Source organism: Asterias amurensis, chromosome 13 (genome assembly GCF_032118995.1).
Source record: "Asterias amurensis chromosome 13, ASM3211899v1".
Lineage (NCBI taxonomy): Eukaryota > Metazoa > Echinodermata > Asteroidea > Forcipulatida > Asteriidae > Asterias > Asterias amurensis.
Window position 1 is genome coordinate 7775266 of NC_092660.1, and position 21938 is coordinate 7797203.

Sequence of the window (21938 nt, forward strand, 5' to 3'; positions counted from 1 at the left end):
CCACACTTCGTGTATCACAACTTCTATATCAAATAACAAACCTGTGAAAATTTAGGCTCAATCGGTCATCGGAGTCGGGAGAAAATAACGGGAAAACCCGCCCTTGTTTCCGCGCGTTTCGCCGTGTCATGACATGTGTTTAAAATAAATCCGTAATTCTCGCTATCGAGAATTGATATTGTTTTACTGTTTCCTCAAAAAGTAAAGCATTTCATGGAATAATATTTCAAGAGAAGTCTTTCACCACTACCTTCTGTAAACCCTGTAAGTTATTTGTAAATCTGTGAACTTTTTTTTTTTTCCCCTGTACCGAAAGGGTCCAATGGCTTTAAAGTCACCTGGAAGTGGTATTTTTAAGTTGTTAACATAAAGCTTTTGTCACTTAAATATGTGTTTTGATGAGTGGAATTTAAAGAGAAAATGTGTAGTCTGGCCCCGTACACTACGTCTAGGTACCTGATCGGTAATATGCCTACGTACAGAACTATACGGTCACGGAGCAGACTGCACGCTCTGTATGGCTGCTGTCCGGATGGTTCACTCATTTAGAGATAGTCATTATATTGTGTTAGCGCAAACCTTTCCATTTCCACCATGCAAAGAGTTTAAAATCCTACTCAAACTCCAGTAGTCACATCCCCCGAATCCGGAAAACTCGAAATTAAAGGAAATTAAAGGTATTGTTTTATCACTTGAGTCTAGAAGGGTATGTACTTTTTCCTAACAAAAAACACAATGTCCACAGATTTACCCTAAACTTACACAGTGTGAAGGTTAATGATAGTAGAAAGCTTCCTTGAAATGTTACTTACTGAGGTGCTGTAGTTTTTGAGAAATGAGTAAAGTAATAAAATTTTCGTTTCAGTTTTAGCATGTAAAAACGTATTTTATACTATACGTATTTTATACTAAACTTATTTTATATTATACCAAAACCATAGCATAACTGGTTAAAACCAGTTATGCTATGGTTTTGGTATAATATCAAAATTGGTTAAGGGGATTTTACATGGTAAAATAATTTTGGTATTTTAAGACCAACAATATTTTGTGACTTGTTTTACTCATTTCTCAAAAACTACACAACCTTAGTTAGTAATATTTGAAGGGAAGCGTTCCACTATCATTATCTTCAAACCCTGTAAGTTTAATGCAAATCTGTGGACATTTTGAAAAAGTACCCGAATTCTAGGAAAACGTTATGTCAAATTCATATGCTCAACTCTCTCTTTGCGAATATCGCGGCGATAAAAAGAGTTGTAACGTAAAAGCACGTCAAACTCGCATTGCATTCGCAGGAGGTAATAATAATTGGGGGGGGGGGGGGGCTGAATTGCGAAGGACGCGGCTACAACGTGTTCGAGAAGCAGGCATGAAAGGGCGCATTCAGCTGCCAGCCACATCAACCCATTATGACCACGGAGCACAGCCAAGATCGAAAGTGTTTGATTTTTTCCTGAGGGAGGAAAACCGGAAAGTCTGGAAAACCCTCGTGGCACAGCAGAGAACCAACGCACAACTCAACTCACATTTGGCCCCGACCGGGAATCGAACCGGGGTCACCTTGGTGAGAGGCGAGCGCTTTACACACAAGCCAACCGTGATGAACCGGGCTTCAAAAGACAAGTGTTATCTTGAGTAAGGACGAGTTACTCGTCTTTACTTGGGACTAGCCTTAAATTTGTAAATCTCCTGGGGCTTTAAGACGCGTCCCAACTCTCTGTGAAATCGACCCCAGATTAAACTTAACTCAATCGTCTATAAAAGATTAATTTTTGTTTGAAAGATTTTTTTTTTTTTTTTTTTTTTTTTTTTATAAATATAATATAATAAGTTATTCTTGGCGTATCGTAGCCGGGCGGTATAGTTCACCAGACCAACAAGCTCCAGTCTTGTCAACAGGAGAGTGTGGGTTCGAATCCCGGTCATGACAGTTGTGGTGTTGAGCAAGGCACTTCACCATAGCTTCATATAAAATGTTGGCGGTGGATGATAAATGGGGCTAATGTAACCCTGTTTCAGCCCAAGAGTAGGTGGCAACGTGTCCCCATGGAGTTATCGTGGGTCGATATAGCAGTTAAGTGTAGCCCTATACCTTGAAGTGGCCGTCCGGCCCTGTGAGTTGGGCGAAATCTCATTCAAATCACAAGATGTACGAATATTTTAAGTCAGTGGATACACAACTGATACAAATCACACCTGTCTCCAAGTCAAACATGTACATTATACCTTTTTAATTAATATTTGCCTCATCACTGTCAAACTCCAGTGAACAAAATGTCGTAATTTTGTATTTATTATTTATAAATAAATAGATAAAAGACATCACTTTTTTGTCTAAAAGCTAAGTAACTATAGACAAATCCAGGCGCGCACCGGGTGCACAAGTGTTAAGCACCGCGCGCCACTGCTGCGGTGTCTTCAATGCCCAGATTGTGCACAAAAAGACATCGCAGTTAGTAATTTTTCAATAGAGGGCGCTACCAATTTTATTTCGTCGGATTGGTCTATAAAAGGTCATGCTTAAGAACCATTTTCTTTTCAACATTTCCACCTGAAGTGATGCAATGTAAACATAAAAAAAAACGCAAAAGCTAGTTTCTTTGTGACAGTAAAAATTAAGGACAGTTTTACACAACATGCTGAAAATTGTGCATCTTTTCCACTTCTTTTTCCCACCGACTCAGACACGGGTAAGCCCAAGTTTTCACTGGTTTGTTGTTTCAGGTATGGTTGATCACATAAAACATGAACACTGCCTGCAACTATTTTGTCAGCTCAAAACCCTGTATAATTAAAGACATTAATTACAAATCAATCGCTACCAATTTAGTTTAACTCTGAAACGATGTTCGCTTAGAAGCATAGACTTTACCCAAATCCCAATCACGTGCCATCGCCAGAAAACTGTTGTTTTGTGATGCTCTGCATTTCCCAACCTGTTCCGCGCTACGGTGGCTGTGCTTAAAGGGCACGAAAGCACGAGAACGGGAATTGAACCAAGTCTATGAGAAGCAGGGCCGCTTCACTGGTAGAACACCCATTTGGCTTTGGATTTACTCGACAAACCAACAAACCAGTTGCCCGGTGGACCCGAATGCCCAAAGTCATGGGTGAATGTCGATGCGTTCGTCCCCCTGATACCGATATCAAAGCGACCATTGTGGTAAGTTATCGCTATTGTTGACCCATCGGAGAAGTTGAAGCCACGTTTATTAACAACGGGTACCCACGCCGCGCGGGTGTCGTTCACGGGCTTGTAGATGGATGCAGAGTCCGGCCGCAAATCTGTAGAATAATTAGCGATAACGAAATAAATTCTTAAAATCAACTGTTGAGGAATGTTGGTCTGGAATTAATATCATTGAGCTGAGATCACTGAATCTGTTGTCCCGAAGTCATGTTGGTGCCATATATACTACAGTTTCACCCTAGACTTTAAGATTTGCCATTGGAAGAGCCCTCTACAAAATGAAAATGGCCGTATAACGATAATGAGTTTTATCAACAAACGGATTAAGCATGTTTAGTTAATTTTAATGACGATCTTTGGCAGTCTCATGATAATGATGACTTTTGAAACCCACAGAACCGTAAATGATGTTTAAATGGAAGTCTGGACCTGCAAACAACTCAACATAACATAAAGTACGGACTTTAAAACACGAAGTGGACTTGTACACGTCCACACAGTGATATTAAACTTACTGGTTGAAGAATTGGATTTTCAGTGTACAGAACAAAAGTAATATTCACACAGTGACTGCAACACAGTGCTGTTTGGATTATTTGGGTTTTTGTGTGAAAGGAGCAATTATAGCAAAAACCTTTTTGAAGTAAAAAGTTACACTGCACCCGTCGATTGATGGGGCGCACTTGTGCTCTCTGCCCATCTTCAAAAATTCATTAAAAGTCAACGTCTAATTCCTGTCTGTCCAATACTAGATTAAACACAATTTAAAGATAACTTACAAATCTTGTAGGCTGTTTTAGTATGTTTTTCATCAGGAGAAATCGATAAGATTGCCACGTCTGAGCACATAACACCAAACTCCATCCTCACGGGTGATAACATAGCTGCGGGTAGATTTGACGTACTTTTGGCTGATGTTGTAAAGGTTCTGCACGGCTGTGCCTTCCCTGTGATATTGAATGAGTGCTCAAAAAATTAGAAAAGATTTGAAAATTAATAAATTACCGTTTTGATAATCTTTCAGATGTACCGATTCCCTTTAAACGAGTGACCCAGACTCCATCGTATCTTGAACACGCCACTCTCCCTTCCATGCTACACTAGACACACCCGTCCCCCCTTCCCGGACTAAAAGTCTTGGAAACACCCCATACCTAAATCTTTAATTGCCCTCTCCCCTCCCTAGCTCCAGGTCTTGAACACCCCCCTTCCGCCATAAACCTCGAATCCCTTCCGAACTCTAAATCCTGAACACGTTATCCCCCCCCCCCCTTTCCCGGACTTCAAATCTTGAACACACCATGGACGGATGAACATCCTCCACGAACACATTAGCCCCCCCCCCCCCTCTCCGAACTCCAAACATTTAATACCCCCTCCCCCTTATAAGTTCCCCCAACAAATGTAAATACCTTCGACCCTTCCTTCTGGGATCCAATATCTGACCAAGCCAAGCCACCCATTGCTCCCTCACCTATCGCCCTCCCTTTGCCGGCCCTCAGTTAGACTTTCCTCTAAAATGAAAAGGTGTGTATTTTAAAGTATTTGTGTGTACGAACCATCATTGTTATCCGGTAATGGATGGTGATCTACCCGGCTGCTGCTGGTGGACGCATTGTGAGTTTCGTTGTTGGGCATCCTCTCTCAACGCGATGATTTGATTATGATCAAGAAGATTTGAAGAGATAAAAAATGTTGCTGATGAAGATGCGATGCCCCTCTCAAAAAAGGACCGGGTTCTGCCTTCTGGTTTGAGTAAGATTTCAGTAGCCGCGTTGACTCTGTTTATATTGAAAAGCATAGACACCACAGCATTAACTTGATTGCATTTACCGAACAAGGTGTTTCTATTGTGATGATGTACAACATAACACAACCAAGCAAAACATACAATGCATAATTGCTATGCGTACCGGTGCGCGCAGCCATGCGTGCATTCATTATGACGTGCACACGATCGTGGAGTATTGTCATCGATTATTATCTGGTGTAGTACTGATGAAGGAAATTGTATTGATGAATTAAGATCCTCACGAACATTAACACAGCAGGTCTGTTCATGCTGACGTAATGTGATGTCGAGTGATACAATCATTTACATGGACACTTAAAACCACAGCCAGTGATAGAGTTCTCATTAGCTTTTATTTAACGTTTCTTGTGTTACTAGGTTCGCTGTTATTATAAACAACTGATTGTCCTTGGAGAAAATTTGTGATAAAATGTACTGATTCAACTTATTATTTCCTTTACGTGTCAGTATTTATAAATACTGACAGATAAATGGAATGATACTGATGTTCCATTCCAACATCGTAAACGGATTTTGATTTAAAATATTGTTCTCTATAAAAAATATATCATAAGATTTTGCAACCGTCCTTCTTGTTTATGTCCAAATATTGAACGAAGTTGAGAAGAGCCATACGAGTGGTGGTGGCTGGCTGTACTGCTCAAAACATCAAACGATTCAACAACAGACGTTACAAGTTCATCATGGACAGATGCACTCCATATATCTCTCGTTACAGCTTGTGTCAATATGTATACATTTTTCATTATGAAATACACGTTATATAATTTTTAGATATTGCACGAAAAAACACACGTTTTTGTTTGTTTTGTTTTTAGTGTTTTAAGCCTATAGATCATGAGTTTCTTACGGACTCCGACATTATGTGGACAAAATACATGCAAAAGCTAATAGTGCAAGCAATTTAAAATGATTGCATTGTTTTGTGGGTTTTGTCGCAAACATCACACATAGTTCATTACAGGAGAACAAACATTGCTCAAGGCAGCCGATGCATTCTCTAAAATTGTCAGTAACACCTCCGTGTATAGAGGACTACTGTTTAGCCGTGTGGTATCGCCATATTGGCCTTGACACGACCACAGAGATCATAATACTACTGTAACACATTAGTCCGTTATGCAGCAATAATATTAACTAGCGGGATGCCGCGTTTCGCGCGGCACCCCGCTAGATGATGAAAATCCTTTACACTTCGAAATGTAATGTGGGTGAGGGTGTTATACGCCTCTCTTAATATTTATGCATGGCGTCATAATTCTAACCCCAAATGAAGCTATTGCGCACGTCCGCCACTACTTGCAGTGGCTGCGCCCACCTCGTTTTGGGTTAGGCGACGTACCTTATGCATACTTCTAGAAACTAAAAGGCTCCCCCGTGAGCCATAGGGGTCTAATATTTTGGGCTTTCTTAACGCTATACGTTTTACAAATTAGCGTTGATAGGTGAAAGTTTTACGACTGTTAGCCAGCAATAACTAAAGTTTATTTTGTACTACACTACCAAAACTTTCCCCACACACTCGATATACATTCATAATGCTTGCATTTCCTTTTTGTTGAGTGAAATTAAAAAACATCGTCAAAAAATTACATTTTCTGCTTGGTACTCACTGTTGTTTTTCTGCCGCATCGCACCAGCCTACTACTGCCGAGCCGCAGCCGAGTCGGACTAAACCATTCTGTGAAAGGGGTGTTACAAGGCAGTGCAGCAGTGCGTGGGTACTGTCCGTTTACAATACCCGCAGTTCACGCATAAAGCTTGCACTCTCTGTGGCGGCCATCTTGGATTTGGGATTTTGAGGCATTATGGGACATTTTTGAGCTTAGCATACAGCAAATTCGAGCTCAGCACCCCTCAATACCCCTATAAAACATGTATGCCATAAATAAACACAATTTGCATTGAGGGTTGATTTTTGTTGAACAATTTACCCAGTCTATCTTGGGCCCTTTACTTAATCATCGCGATTTATGGAGCGTCACGTCCCACGATGTATATCGTTGTTACAGCACTAAATTTAGCGAGTCTTCGCAACATGCTGTGTGCCACAAATCTAATCTATCTACTGTTTTTTTTACCACCGCTGTTTTTTGTTTTTTTGTTCTTTTTTCGTGGGGGGGGGGGGCGGTAAGTGCGTAGGCCTCTTTTTATTTTATTCTCATCTGAATTTGTCCTGTAAACTTTCTGGTCAATAGGCTGCACGTTACGGGAGCACTAAACGTGAACGTGAACGTCAAAAAAGTGTATTGTTTATTGTCACTTGTGGCTTATTGCATCTCTCGAAATTTTAACGACACAATTTATGAGCGTTCATGTTCACGCTGCTCAAGGAACAAACCTCCACACATCCCATATCTCTGGAACCCTATATCGTACAAACTAAACAAAAACGGTAAATTCGCCCTCACTCCTTAATTTTCTCTCATTTATTTCAACTTCAGAAAGCATGTCAAGTTATTTTTAGGGTTTGTTACGTCCAGTTTGGGTCAATTTTGTAATAGACAAACTCCTAAAAATGTACCCCATTCAGCCGCATGAGGGCTCTTTTGTTAACATTATTTCCAGTAACCAACCCGACTGGTCGATTGCTAAAGTAGGCTACAAAATGGATTTGGCAAAATGTACATTCTGAGACCTGACCGACACACTGCTCTGACCAATTGTGTGAATGGACTTATTCAAAAGGAAACTTAATGTCGTTTTGCTTCAAAACTTTGACCAAATGCAAAGTTCTTTTTTTACAGCTTCAAAACAGCCTTTGACGTGTACGTGTATAAGTTTCACAAACTTCCGTGAGGGGGAACTCTGAAACTGCAACACTATACCTCCATGAACAGACCGTATTCTAAAACGGTATTCATGTACTCATTTGAGTTTACTGACAAAACTTATACGAAGAAGAACCAAAATGTTATTAATTGTAAAGTTCCCTTAGACACCTTACAGGCTCCGACCAACCTATAGCCCTACCCAATGTTTCCAAATTATAAAGCTTCCGTTTGATCCCATCCTTGTCCATAATTCTCATGCCGTTTGGAAGTGAATGTTTGTTTTATATAAATATTCTCCATTTAATCTTTTCAACAAATGAGTCACCTGTCAGAAGGATTTCTAGAAAGCCTGGTAACAACATCGACCAGTGGTTGACACATGGTCGCCTGCGAAACATCAATCTGTGAGTTACTTCATTCATTCAATGCAAATTCGTGAGATTTGTTTCGGTTTTGTCCTGGCACCCAGCCTCTCCGACCCTGCGCGGCAATGAATGAACCAATCCAGAGAACCATGCTTAGTACAACACGAAAGTAACCCGACCAAAAAGGGCGGATCGAAGGGCAGGTGGGCGGGCAAGGGGCAATGAGTGAACCAATCCGGAGAACCATCTGCGACACACTGTCCAATGAGTCACCTGTCAGAAAGATTTCTAGGAAGTCTGGTAACAACATCGACCAGTGGTTGACACACGGTCGCCGCCCAAACTTCCTCCAATCAGATGACTCGTAAGTGGGAGTTTGGGTCAGGGTTTTGTACACTTGCAACCCGACGTCTGAAAAGACACAAACGTGTTGAATTCCACACACACAACCGTATTGATTTCCAAAAGGATGCCATGCCACTGGACCTTCTAATTTCAATCCAAGATGGCGCGGGTTACGCTTTTAATAGTATAGATTTGATCAGTGAAAAAAACAATTGAAAATGTCCTTGAGTACCAAGGGCTGACCTACATGAACACATGGAGGCCTTGATATACTTTTCAGGCTGTTTTTATCACAACAAAAATAATTGATTAATTTGTCCAAGGGACAAAAAATCTGATACAAGACTGAATTAGGGAAAATCATGCCTGATAATGGTATAAGATCAGAATTTAAATCTTTTTACTTGAATATTTCACATGAAATTTAGGACTTTCATTTGATTTTTTATTATGGGTGCTCAGTCAGCATAGTGCAGGTGTATATATTTCGCTGCCTCCACTGTTTGCCCAACCTGTCCATATGCTCATCTTGTGTATATTCAACGCTGCATGTAATTGTAACAACATCACGAGTGTATAAATCAATGAACCTCTGGGATTTAGACTCTAGACCCATGGGGAATATCAACTATAATGTCGGTGTCCTGACTGTACTCAAGTGAGGTTCTTCCCAACCATGGAACAGCAACGGCAACACACTCATTAAATAAACAACAACAACACCAACACTAGTACGTAGCAGCAGCAGCATGCCGACCTGCTGCAGCAACAACAACACAAACAACAAATAAACTATGGTTTTAAAAAGATAATGATACATACATGTAAATGGTGTATATCTCAATAGTATCTGTTTCCTCGGCAATGCAAACGGTAAACCACCAGAATTATTTGTTGACCTTTTTTTAACAAACCACTCAGACGTGCCTTGCCCAAATGATGGTCCCGGATCGTTGAATATTCTAGTTGATAAAAGCCCACAGGAGCTTGAAACTAATTGCATTAACTTTGCTAATCTCGAGCTCACGGTGTAGTATCCAGTATGTGTTATCATGGGATGTGCACGTCAAATATATTTTGTCTATAGCCGTTTGATGTGTGTTTTACTGTCTTTTTTTAAACCTCTAATTCATTAATAGCCTACCGTCATTAAAAGGTATCATTAACAAAATGTTCAGTTCGCTCAAAACTGAAACCATCGAAATCTTTTTGCAAATAATTAATGAATAAGGCATACTTTAACTGTATTGCAGTAGCTTGACCTTCGTTGGGTGAGCGTACGGACAGCTGCAACATGTACTCGTGGTGGCAATTACTACACTCAGGTGGTGGGCGTTTTAATGAAATGAAGCCACCTTGATATAAAAAATGAGCGGCTATCTTTTAAATAAATGATTATATTTAGATAGAGGCTTTTTAATACTAGACTCAGCTACCAACATTACTTCCTTTCGGGAAACCTAACTAGTGGCTATTATTTCCCGGAAGTTCTTTTCCTTGACACCAAAATGTAATTCGCACTCTGGAAGTTCACGGTCGGGTTTTAACCTGCGGATTCCTGCGATCCATGGCAGGGTGGTTTAATATAAATGGGATTTCAACCCGGACCCTGCTACAGATTGCGACCCTTTGAGGGTAAGGCTGACCTGGAAACTAGTTTCTAAAAACAAGATTTTTCAACCTGGACTTTGTGTCATATTGCACGTAAGTTCTGTGTAATTTTAAGACATTTTTTTCCAGGTCATAAAAATGGGCCAGAAAGAACCAGCGTCACAAACGCTTTCCTTGCCAAAGTCTGCTGAGCCGTGGACAACGGACACTGTGTCAAATAGTGTTCGCTGGCAATATTACGCATCATTTTAATCATGCAAGCATTGCTGGGCTATAGGCGAGTGGTAGACTGGTCCCCTGTCTTTAGATTTATAGACTGTAGACAGGTATCTGCTTTCTCAGAACCAGCGATTTCATTGATACATCAACTTCATTGGATAAACGTGCAGTGACGTAGGCCTAAGCATTCTGTAGCTGTGTTTTGATTGGTCCGAGATGACATTTTGTTTGGCAGCTGCACTTTTGCGGTCGTGTCTGCATTTGAATCTAGGTGAAAGTTGAAGAGTATACGAGGATTGACCTACGCGGAAGGCCACCCTCTGGCGTTATTACGGGCTTCGAAGTGTGACGTTAGATTTCAGGCTAGCCGTTGCAGATTATGATCATGATAATCGCAGGTATTATTCTAACTTGGGAGTATTTAAAATGAAGAACAAGCTGCGCAAAATTTAGACTTTCTGTTTTCAGCGGCGACCGACCGCGCCGCCGCTCGCGGTGATAGTCTTTTTTCGTGCGTTACATTTTTGGGATTGTGTGCGTGCCATCCGGTGTACCGCGTACGCCTTGACTAAAGGCTACCCCCCCCCCCCCCCCCCAAGGTGACACAAAGCTTTGGGGTTCGATCGCCTCGTAATATGAGAGATTTTATAGGCGATTAAAGTTGCTCTTGTTGGCTTCAATGTAGTTATCCAAAAGTACACTAAAATTTGAGTGAAATTAACTTTAGAGGTTGAAAAAGGTACTTTTTAAATGATCGAGTTAACATAATATAGGCCTATAACAGAATTCGGTTGCTATGATTTGTTTAAAGCTAAATAACTGCTTAGGTTTGTGGTGGTGTTGGGCATGCCGTCACCGTGGTCAAGTGGTTAGACTGTAGGACTTGCATTCACAAGGTTGTGGGTTCGAATCCCCCAGCTAACTGCTGATTTCACAATGACTAGAATAATTATTGTCGTCTAGTTACTGACAAGCTTTGTGAGAGAGATTGGTTGTTGCCAGCTTGGTGTTTATATCCCCTTGTGGGAGTTTGCTGAGTTCCCTTGATGGGAAGATCATCTAAACAAACAAACAAACAAAAAATGGTGTTGGGGGCAGCGATCTGCGATAGACCTTATCGCAAATACCAATGCGCAAGCGCAGACTGTTGTATGAGCTGCATTGTGGGATAGATATGAATCAAATTTGGATACCAGCTGGACCACAATGCACCTAATTCCAAGCTTTACGCGCGCGCCCCAGTATTTGCGAAAAGGTCTATGACCATAGATATAGAATTAAAATAACTAGATCGGCCGCGCGTACATACGCGCTATTGCCTGTGTAGAAAATTTTTTTGTTCGCCATGGACGCAGTAAAAATTTCACGTTCGGAAGGCGACGCGCGAAAATGAACACGGGAGATAGGGCTTTGACGTGCTAAATGTCACGTGCTGACGGCAAAAAGTCACGTGCTGACGGCAACGCACAGAAAATGTACACGGAAGATAGGCAATGGCGGCCCCCATGCCAGAACCCGCGTATGTACGCGCGGCCGATCTAGTTGTTCTATTCTATATCTATGTCTATGACCTTTTCGCAAATACCGGGGCGCGCGCGTAAAGCTTGGAATTAGGTGCATTGTGGTCTTGCTGGTATCCAAATTTGATCCATATCTATCCCACAATGCAGCTCATTCAACAGTCTGCGCTTGCGCATTGGTATTTGCGATAAGGTCTATAGACCTTTTCGCAAATACTGGGGCGCGCGCGTAGAGCTTGGAATTAGGTGCATTGTGGTCTAGCTGATTACAAATTTGATTCATATATATCCCACAATGCACCTCATTCAACAGTCTGCGCTTGCGCATTGGTATTTGCGATAAGGTCTATAGACCTTATCGCAAATACCAATACGCAAGCGCAGACTGTTGAATGAGGTGCATTGTGGGATAGATATTAATCAAATTTTGCTACCAGCTAGACCACAATGCACCTAATTCCAAGCTTTACGCGCGCGCCCCAGTATTTGCGAAAAGGTCTATATTAGAGCGCCCCCTAGAGGATCATCAAGACCATGGTAAATGTTTGTTGTTCCATGGAGGAATGTGTGTGAGAGGGTTAGGTGAGCAGCGGCGGGTAGCGGAAAAAATAACATCTAGTATCTTTTGCCTTTCGTTCACTTGAATGCTGAGGATGAAGCATTTGTCCAGCTTGTGTTTTATTCTCCTTCTCCACTCAATCCAAGGTACATAGAGCTTTGACGTCCTTCAGTTTTGTTTGTTTACCGCTGCCGTTACGAGTCGAAGTTAGAGTTAGACGATTTTGTTTTGATCTAGTTTCCGGACAGCACAAATCTCTGATCTCATAAAAGTCAAATCAACACAGTACCGTCAAAAGTCTGCGTTTTACTAAATAATTATACTTACTTACTTACTTGGTATACTTGGTTGGTTAGTCCTCTTCGCCGATGGGCAGAACTCTCAGTTTTCTCTTGAATGTAGCCACATTTGGTGCAGAAATAAGTGACTCTGGCAAATTGTTCCAAATTTGTACCACTCTATTTGAGAAGAAGCATACTCCAGAGCCGGTCGGATGAGAGACTTGTATCGTAGGAGGTCCTGTTTTCGAGGTGTCCCTAATATCGTGGCAAATCTTTTACCTCTCTGTGCGCGATGTAAACAGTCCCTAGATAAAAATTGTGTGGTTTTATTTGCCAAGCAAAGAGTCTCCTCTTCTTTGACCAAAACTTAGAAACACGTAATGCTCCACTGGTCATTTGCACTTGTAAATGCAAAAAAGTTGGTATTTTAGGTATTTCTACAAGGTACAAAAATATGTCATAATGTTGAGGCCATAAAAAAATATTTGCCCACCGAAAAAGTTTCATCAAACGCTATTTCAATTCACAATTCATGATGATCAAAATCATGTGACTGAATGTTTTGCTGAGCATTCTTAAAGAAAAATACAGACGTTTAAAGAAGCCATGTGCCTTATATCATTTTCTAATATTTTTTGAGATTTTTATTTTGTAACCCTCATATCAATACTATTATTTATATTAAAATTTAAACATCAGCTTGTTGATTCAATTATCACTGTTTATTAATACGCTTTATTATAAATATTAAGAAAAAAAGTAGAAAAAATAAATAAATAGAAATCAGATTTTGAAGCCAGTAATTATTCACACTTTTTATTTTTGTTTTATTTTATTAAATTTTTTGCAAGTTACCATGGTAATTTTAAAAATTTAATAAAAAAATATTTTGAATAAAATGAAGGCAACTGCTGGCTATACAGTCATACACAGAGTCTCAAAGAACACTAAGTAGTCACTGCAGATGTTTCTTCCATGTATGGCTTCACCGGGAAACCATACTTTCTTGTTTGCCGTGAAAATAGGAAAAACTCAAAACAAATGGGGCCAGTTGAAGTCATCCAAGATCGGTGTGTGGTGTGAACATTTCAATGTCCATCAAGTTTTAATATATGTTTGCATACTTCGTATTAACAAATGAAGATAATTAGGGTATCGGTTGATATATTGCATCATTATTTTTTTCCCAATTCAAAGAAAAAGGCATAATAGCGTGATAACTGGTAAGCAGAGGATATAAGATTGAGACTTTCTCCTCGTCAAAACCGGTGAAGCATCTTCTAAGCATGGCAATCTTCTGCCGAGCCTTTTTCGCAATATCTTGGATGTGTTTCGTAGGTGATATAGGGTGTTGCAAACTTTGATACCTAAGTCTTTCTGTTCCTCAACCTCCTGTAGATAGACTCCATTCAGTGAGTAGTGGTAATCAAGGGATTTCTTGATGCGAAGCACAACACATTTCTCTGCATTAAATTCTAGCAGCCATAATTTAGACCATACGGCAAGAGAATTTAAGTCATCCTGCAGGGTGTTACAATCTGTAATGTCATTAATTTTGCTGTAGACTTTAGTATCATCAGCAAACATTTTCGCGGTGGTGGACACATTTTCAGGAATGTCATTCACGTATAACAAGAACAAGATGGGTCCTACGATGGATCCTTGTGGAACTCCACTTGTCACAGTTTTCCAGTTCGAGACTCCATTTCTGAGTACCACTCTCTGTCTACGGCGGCTCGGGAACCCTTCAATCCAAGCTAAAGCATGGCCTCTGATACCAAGATGATGAAGTTTGTACAGCAGACGTTTGTGTGGCACTGTGTCGAAGGCCTTTCGAAAATCTAAGTAGATTACATCTACACCAGTTCCTTTATCGTATGCTGCAGTCCAATCAAAGAGGCATTCGAGAAGCTGTGTTACACAGGAAAACAATTTCTGGAAGCCATGTTGCTCACAAGAGATAATATCGTTGTCAACAATGAATTTCATAAGTTGGTCATAAACAATCTTCTCTAAAATTTTCACCACCTGACTTGTGAGTGATACTGGCCTGTAGTTGTTGGGACTAAGTCTAGAACCTTTCTTGAACAGAGGCGTAATGTTGGCATCCCTCCAATCCTGTGGAACTACACCCGTCTGCAGTGACTTTGTGAACATGAGACTCAGTGGGACATCCAAATCGAGAACATTTTTCATGACATTGACGTGAAGTCCGTCGGGTCCACTCGCTTTATTTAGGTGGAGCTTCTGTAGTTTCTCATGTACTAAATCTGGAGTGATGGAGATATCATACAAGTTGGCAGTGTTTACTCTGTCATGAAGAGGGAAGTTTACGTGATCATTTTCTGGTTCGTCTTTCAGGACGCTAGCAAAAAAGTCGTTTAAGATTTCTGCCTTTTCGCGGTCTTCTGTCACTTTTTTACCATCTTGTTCCAAAACTTCCACCGTAGATGTAGACCTGGTGAAATGTCTTGCATAGTTGTAGAACTTTTTGGGTTCCGTTTTGATTTGCTTTACAAGAGTATTCTCATAATCCAGTTTGGCTTTATGTAGAGTTTTCTCCGCGTCTTGCTTTGCTTGTTCAAACTGGAGTTGATGGACGTTGAGATCGGAGGACGGACTTTCTCGCTCTAACTTTGGCTACTATCTTTAACTGCTTGGCTTTCTTGACCGACTTGTAATTTGTCCAAGGCGGTTTGTGACACTGCCCAGATTTTACCGTTTTAGTTGGCACATACTCATCGATCCACATGCTGTACTTTACTTTCAGAACTGACCATCTCTCTTCCACATTTTTTTTAGCAAAGACTTTGTTCCAGTCAGTTTCTTTGACAGCTACAGATATTGAATCGTACTCTCCTTTTGAACAAAGGTAAATCTTCCTATCGGCAGCAGTGATCCTAGGTACTGGGATACGTAGCTCAGCTATAACAATCCTGTGGTCACTTCTTCCTAGCTTCTCGTCGACAACAACAGAATGTACAATGTCTGGGTTTCCTGTCAAAATTGGATCGAGAATGTTAGGTCCCCTGGTAGGTTCCTTGACTAGTTGAAATAACATGTTTTCCTCCAAACACGATAAAAACTTCCTAGATAAAGGAGAGTGGCCTTCGTTTGTGTCCCAGTCAATTTCTCTGAAGTTGAAATCACCAAGAAGTACATGTATAACATTATCAGTGTCTATGGAGTTAATTGAATCACAAATTCTATCTAGTACCACTTCGCCACCTCTCTCTGGTTATAATTTTTGTACCCAAGAGGTTGAATTGAATGTAACCAGATTGGCGTTTATATCCCCTTGAACTTCGTCTTTTTGGTAAGATCGTAAACACAATAACATTATTACATTGTTTTGTGTACCTCTTCATTTTTTTTATGCAGGGCCGGTCGCTGGCCCCCCTGGCTTATTTAAAAAAATATTCAAACTTTTAGTGTTGTCAACTTGGAAAAGTTTCCGTATGGCGCCACCACTTTTTCATTCGATTTGAAATATGGTATCTAATTTACCTCAATGAGATATACCTTTGTAAAAATGAGTGAAAAAGTGGTGGCGCCATACGGAAAGTTATCCGTCAACTTTGAACTTTCTGATTACAAAATAGTGTAAAGGGCTACTGTCCTCAGTGATCAAATCTAGGGAGTCTGTAGCCCTGGCGGCCTTACACTTTCGTATTGTACTATAGTGACGTCCTGGACATCAGGGTACATTTCTGGGGCGGAAAATTTTCACAGCTTCATAATTCAAATCTTACCTGCAACAAGCCACTAATTTCAACAGATTCACACTCCATGGCAGCATATATTTTTCTGCGGTGGGTTTTGATCGTCATATATTCCTCACAAATTCGTCATTTTCATGAAATGATGCAGCTCCCAACGTTAAGAAATTCAAATTTTTGTTCATACTCTCTCAGTCTGCCGTGTGAACGCAAGACGCACGGCGCGCAAATATTGCGTTGCCTATTGCGTGTTAACGCTGTGCAGTCAAGATAATGTTGACCAATAATTCATGCGTCTTGCATCATGGATTCATGGCTTGTTGCAGGTAAGATTTGGGTTATGAAGCTTTGAAAATTTTCCGCCCCAGAAACGGGCCTCAATTGTTAGGACTCTGTATCTGTGTACAGAGGAAGAGTCCTATACAGGGCTAGGGAGTCTGCGGCCGATTTCAAGAAACGCTCGGATCAATCCTATCTCGAGTTAGGACGAGTAACCCATCCTAACTTAGGATTAATCTTAAGGTCTGCATGCTACAGTGGGGACTCGTCCTAGGTCCTAAGATTAATCTTAAGTTAGGAAGAGTTTGGTAAAATCGACGGCTGGTACTTTTTGCATTATTTTCACAAAAGCTCAACCCCAACAAGTTTTATACCATTGGAAAGAGGATATAATCCAATTGTGTTTATTTCATTTCAGTACACAAAAGTTACAGAGTGTGGAAGTTATGCACATTGAAACTTGGCAGATGGACGTTTTGAGACTGTAAATTTCTTACTAATTAAAAGGGCATCTGAAACTGCTCAATCAAGAGCATTTCAGACATAATCAATATGACAGATTTCGGTATTCATTTCCAATTGGAAACTAGGTAAAAATGTTGTCTTGTTTACATATTTTCATATATAAGCCTAATTGTGTATTCACTAAAAGGTAAACAAATTAAGATACATGTATAATGTAGCATGAATATCTTCTTTAATTTTTGTTCATGGGTACCTCAAATCTTGAAGATTTAAGAAAGTTAGTTCCAAAGACATGTGCTGCATCATTAACTGTTACCATGGCAACTGAAAACATGCATTGTATATGTCAATATAACAAAAAAAAGTTATGTTTAAAACACTTATGCAACCTCCAGCAATAAAAAAGAGGCTAAAAAAAACCATCACAAAATAATTTAACCCTCTCCAAAATGAACCCAATAAATCCCCGCGTGAAGGTCGCTAGATGTTTCTTATTCTGGTCAATTTTTTGTGTATCGTCAGTGAGTTGCTCAATCTTTCACAGACTGCTGTCCATCACTCACGCCGCAACGCATGTTTTTGATAGTTTAATACAACAAATAGTACATAGACACCCAGTTCAGAGTCTTACCTTTAAAATAAACTGCTGTCTAAGAACGGTAATGACCTATAAATATGTCATTTGCAAGCATTTTCAGGAGAAAAATCTACATAATAAAAATATTATGTCCGTGTTTCGTGTGTTAAAAAAAATTGGAAAAAAAATTACATTTTTATTCCTGTGAAGTATTTCAAAATGGTACAATTGGAAAGCTGGCAAAATTCTACACCATGTACTTTGGTTTTCTTGCATTACCTCGAAAGAAAGAGAACCCTCCAGTATTGTTGAGAATATACTTCTTGTGGCAGTCAACAAATTGGATGTTAAGAAATTTAGACGCGTCAATATCTGGTACCAAAAACGCAAACGTAAACTTAACTTTTCACAATTTTACTGCATCTTTTTCCTGATATATTTTTTTTCTTTGGAATTATTAATCTTTATCTTTCTGAAAAACTTAATCCTCTTTAGATTTGGAAGAAAGAGAAAGAAGTGAAATATTTGAATTTGAATTTGAGACCTCAGAATTTGATTTTGAGGTCCCGAAATCAAGCATCTGAAAGCACTTATCTTTGTGTGACTGGGGTGTATTTTTCTTCCATAATTATTTAGCAATGTCAACGACTAATTGAGTTCAAATTTTCACATGTTATTTTGTGCATGTTGAGATACACACCAAGTGAGAAGACTGGTCTTTGACAATTACCAAAAGTGTCCAGTGTCTTTAAGGCCAGTGACCCAATGAAACTAAAGTACATGTAGGTCTTCAAACTTTGCATGGTGGACAAATGATATAACGTTGGTTTCAACTCGTTGGTTTTGACTGATCGAAATGTCGAGTTGAAACCAACTTTTTTTTCCAGAACTACATGTACATGTACCCCAACTCATTTAGATATCATTAAATGGTGTTACCGCAAACCTTTCTATACCAATGAAACTTGTTTAAAAAAAGTAGACTACAAACTTGTGTCATTTTGATGGACGAGATGCTTAATTTTTGTAATACTATTGCCTTTTTTTCACTGGTTACAGTAAGTGATGGAGAGACTGTTAATAATACTCAAGATGGTGAGGGAAACCAGACTGAGACTTCACACCAAGCGGTCTTACCTATCTTCAATGAAGCCATCTTAAGTTATTATGTAAGGCAGTCCATTCATCACCCAGCTTGTGTGCTCTTCAAAGAATCAGGTAAACACCTCTGTTTTATCTTCAGATCTATCTATCTTCCTTCAAGTACAGATCCAAAGTGGCATCCCCCTTAGGTGATCCCCTGGCTGCTGCTTCCCAGCTAATATCGTAATTTGGGTGTGATCCCTGGCTACACGGCAGTTAACGGTTGTATGGCTCCTGACTGGCACCCGGCCCCCGAACAAAGATAATGACAAAATAGGGACACTGCCAATATAGGGCTTCATAGCTCAATTGGTAGAGCGCCGGCACGTTAATCCGGAGGTCGTTGGTTCGAATCCCACTCTAGTCAATTCTTTGTTCAACCCCAAAAATCATTTCAAAATTTACCCAGACAGTTTCCCTTGTGGTTTATATTGATAAGTACAGATCCTCTTAGAAGTTCGGTGACTCATGAGTAGTGTCGTACTATTTCCGATGCAAAGGGTGCCGGTACGGGAATGCGTAAAAAAAAAAAAGGCAACAGCAATATTTAACGCAGCAGCAGTGGCATCAGTCGGCTCCTGAAAACTTCCAGGGCCTGGGCTGATACAACTGAGGCTGGAAGGGCATTCCATAATCAGACCACGCTTGGGAAATAACTGTGTTGGTAAGCAAGTATTCTACAGTGTTGTTGTCTGTATTTGAATTGGTGACCTCTGGTAGCTTTGCTAGATGATGGGATGAGATAGGGTGGGTCAGCTGGGATGGCGATAAGTTGATGGACAATCCTGTACGGCATGGTAACCTTGCTGTGGGCACGCCTTTCATGAAGGGATTGCCATTGGAGATCGCAATAAAAGAGTGGGAATGAAAGAGTGAGATAAGGTCTTAGACTTAAGCATTTTGTTAAATGCAGTCAAAAATGCAGTCAAAATGACAACCAAATTGATTGTATGGCCCCCATAACATAATCGGATACAGGGCAAGGATGCCTCAGAATCAAACTTCTTCCCTGATATTCGAAAGCCTCAGATCGATTTCTGTAAAGACTCAGTATTACTAAAAAATCTATTGTTTTTCTCTTCATACAGGATCTACCTCACAGCTAGAAACACAATTACAGGGACTTTGGAAAAGAGCAAACACCCAAAGAAATGACCAATTTTTGTATAGATCATGGAGACTTGGTTCAGTCCTCAATCAATCAAGGGTAAACAAATTTTTTTAAGATAACATTTCATTTAAAGGTACTGGATACCTTTGGTAATTGTCAAAGACCAGTCTATCTCACCGTATTCACTAATTAACAAACCTGTGAAAAGTTTATTGGTCTTCGAAGTTGCAAAATAATAGTTGGAGAAAAAACACCCTTGTCACATGAAGTTGTGTGCTTTCAGAGGCAAAATCTAATTCTGAGGTCTCGAAAAACAAATCAAATATTTTAGTGGAAACTTACTTCTTTCTTAAAAACTACGTTTCTACCAACAGCTCTCCATTGTAAAAGTAGGATTTGAAACTTTGCATGGTGGAAATACGATATAGAAAGGTTTGCGGTAACACCATGTAATGACTATCTCTAACGAGTTGGGGTGGTTCTGAAAAGAACCGTTGGTTTTAACTCGACGTTTCGAACAGTATGCTCTGATCGTCTTCTGGAGAAAGCTGGACTCTGATGCTGCATGTTGCTTAAGTACTGTGGAGGCAGATTAGCTTGGTGATGCACTAAGGTGGGAAATAGAGGTGGGAAATGGAGCTCGGTAAAGCGTAGTGAAACCTGCTCTGGAGCCTTGGGTGGTGTGTGCTCACTGAACTGTGTCAGTAGGATCAAGCACAGGGGGTAGTGAGGGTGTGGGGCCTAGGGGACTGAGGGTATAGAAGACCCAAAGCAGTCTAAATAAATAAATCAATCATGGATTGGGGGCTTAGGTGACTGAGGGTATAGATGACCCAAAGCAGTCTAAGTAGTGGGGGGCTAATACTAAGTTGAGGGGTTTGGGCCTAGGGAGTGACCGTGGATATAGAAGATCCATTGGTCGGGAGGAGGGGGAGCCAGATGTCACTAATGTGGAAGCCGATGTCTTGGGGTACGGTGTCATGCTTATGAATCTCGATGGCCTCTCTTATGCGCCTTGGGTGCCATGCCTGGATTAGAGCGATGATTTGTGCTGCTTCCCAGTCAACTTGGTGGTCAGTGATGTGGGAATGTTTGACGATGGCTGATTTGTCGAAGTCTCCCCTCCTTCCGTGTGCTCGGTGTTCCTTAAGTCTAGTGGGAAGGTTACGTCCGGTTTCCCCGTCATAAACCTTGCCACACTAGCATGGAATGGGGTACACTCTGGCACGGGTGGAGGGGTCCTTCTTGTCCTTGTGCGATTCAAGAGAGCGATGGAGTTTCTTTGGAGCGGAGTGATACACCTTGATTCCTGCCTGCTTGAAGATGCGTTGGAGGCAATGAGAGGGGGGACCTAGGTATGGTAAACTAACAGTGGGTGTTAGTCCTAGTGGGTGTGTGTGTTTGACCTTGGGTATAGGAGACCCTTTGGTCGGGGGTGACGGGCTTGCTTGTCTTGACTTGCTTGGCGTTGTATCCGTTCTGTTGTATAGAAAAGGTGTTATGTGTTGCAACTCGTGCTGGAGGCTGTCCGGGTCACAAATGGTGTAAGCACGTTGAACCAGCGCACGATTGACTGACGACTTGATAGCTGGATAGCTGGGGGTTGGTTTCCGGTAAGGAGCGGCAGAAGCAAATGCTTGATCACCCCATGATCTTTTTTATTTCAAGATTGCTAAAGATTGGAAGACTGGAGACTGTTAATCTTCCACCATGTTCAACCTTGCTGTTTTGCGTTTAACTTGTCCATTTCACAGACTACTAGGGGAGTCAAGGTTCCAGACACTCTTCCCTGTTTGCAATGCTTCATTGGAACTGCCGTTCCTGCAACTTATAATGGACCAGGCAAAGCAAGGGATCTTCATCAGTGGTTTGCAAAACAGGTAAGTTATAGTGTCCACCTCTACAAACATGGCTACCTCTGGTCGAGCGGTTTAAGTGCATCGGACTCAAGTTCTGGTGGTTTT

At 40.7% G+C, this 21938-nt stretch overlaps 2 protein-coding genes across 4 annotated transcripts in view; one reads left to right on the forward strand and one right to left on the reverse strand.

Annotated features, from left to right (window-relative positions):
- Positions 1-2243: 2243 nt before the first annotated feature.
- LOC139946484 (uncharacterized) lies at positions 2244-12833 on the reverse strand. 2 transcript variants are annotated; one of them, XM_071944153.1, is made up of 4 exons: positions 12731-12833; positions 4753-4974; positions 3973-4140; positions 2244-3288 (listed from the first exon to the last, which is right to left on the reverse strand). In XM_071944153.1, exons 2-4 carry the CDS (start codon positions 4829-4831, stop codon positions 3026-3028), a joined length of 510 nt encoding a protein of 169 aa, XP_071800254.1. In that variant the 5' UTR covers positions 4832-4974; positions 12731-12833; the 3' UTR covers positions 2244-3025. The 2 variants fall into 2 exon arrangements, with proteins under 2 accessions (XP_071800254.1, XP_071800253.1); XM_071944152.1 differs by having other exon boundaries at positions 12727-12816.
- LOC139946483 (uncharacterized) overlaps positions 12397-21938 on the forward strand; it is a 68274-nt gene continuing 58732 nt past the window's right edge. For both annotated transcript variants that reach the window (XM_071944149.1, XM_071944150.1), the window contains exons 1-4: positions 12397-12545; positions 18780-18938; positions 19952-20070; positions 21729-21854. In XM_071944149.1, the coding sequence (XP_071800250.1) occupies positions 12485-12545; positions 18780-18938; positions 19952-20070; positions 21729-21854 (465 nt within the window). In that variant the 5' untranslated portion in view covers positions 12397-12484. The remainder of the gene's footprint in view (positions 12546-18779; positions 18939-19951; positions 20071-21728; positions 21855-21938) is intronic.

Excerpts from the sequence above, each read along its gene's own strand:
- LOC139946484 (XM_071944153.1), bottom strand. The coding sequence starts at position 4,831 with ATGCCCAACAACGAAACTCACAATGCGTCCACCAGCAGCAGCCGGGTA. Across the intron at positions 4,141-4,752 it reads ATTACCGGATAACAATGATG|GGAAGGCACAGCCGTGCAGA; the intron begins GTTCGTACACAC and ends TCAATATCACAG. Across the intron at positions 3,289-3,972 it reads TAAAACAGCCTACAAGATTT|ATTTGCGGCCGGACTCTGCA; the intron begins GTAAGTTATCTT and ends ATTATTCTACAG.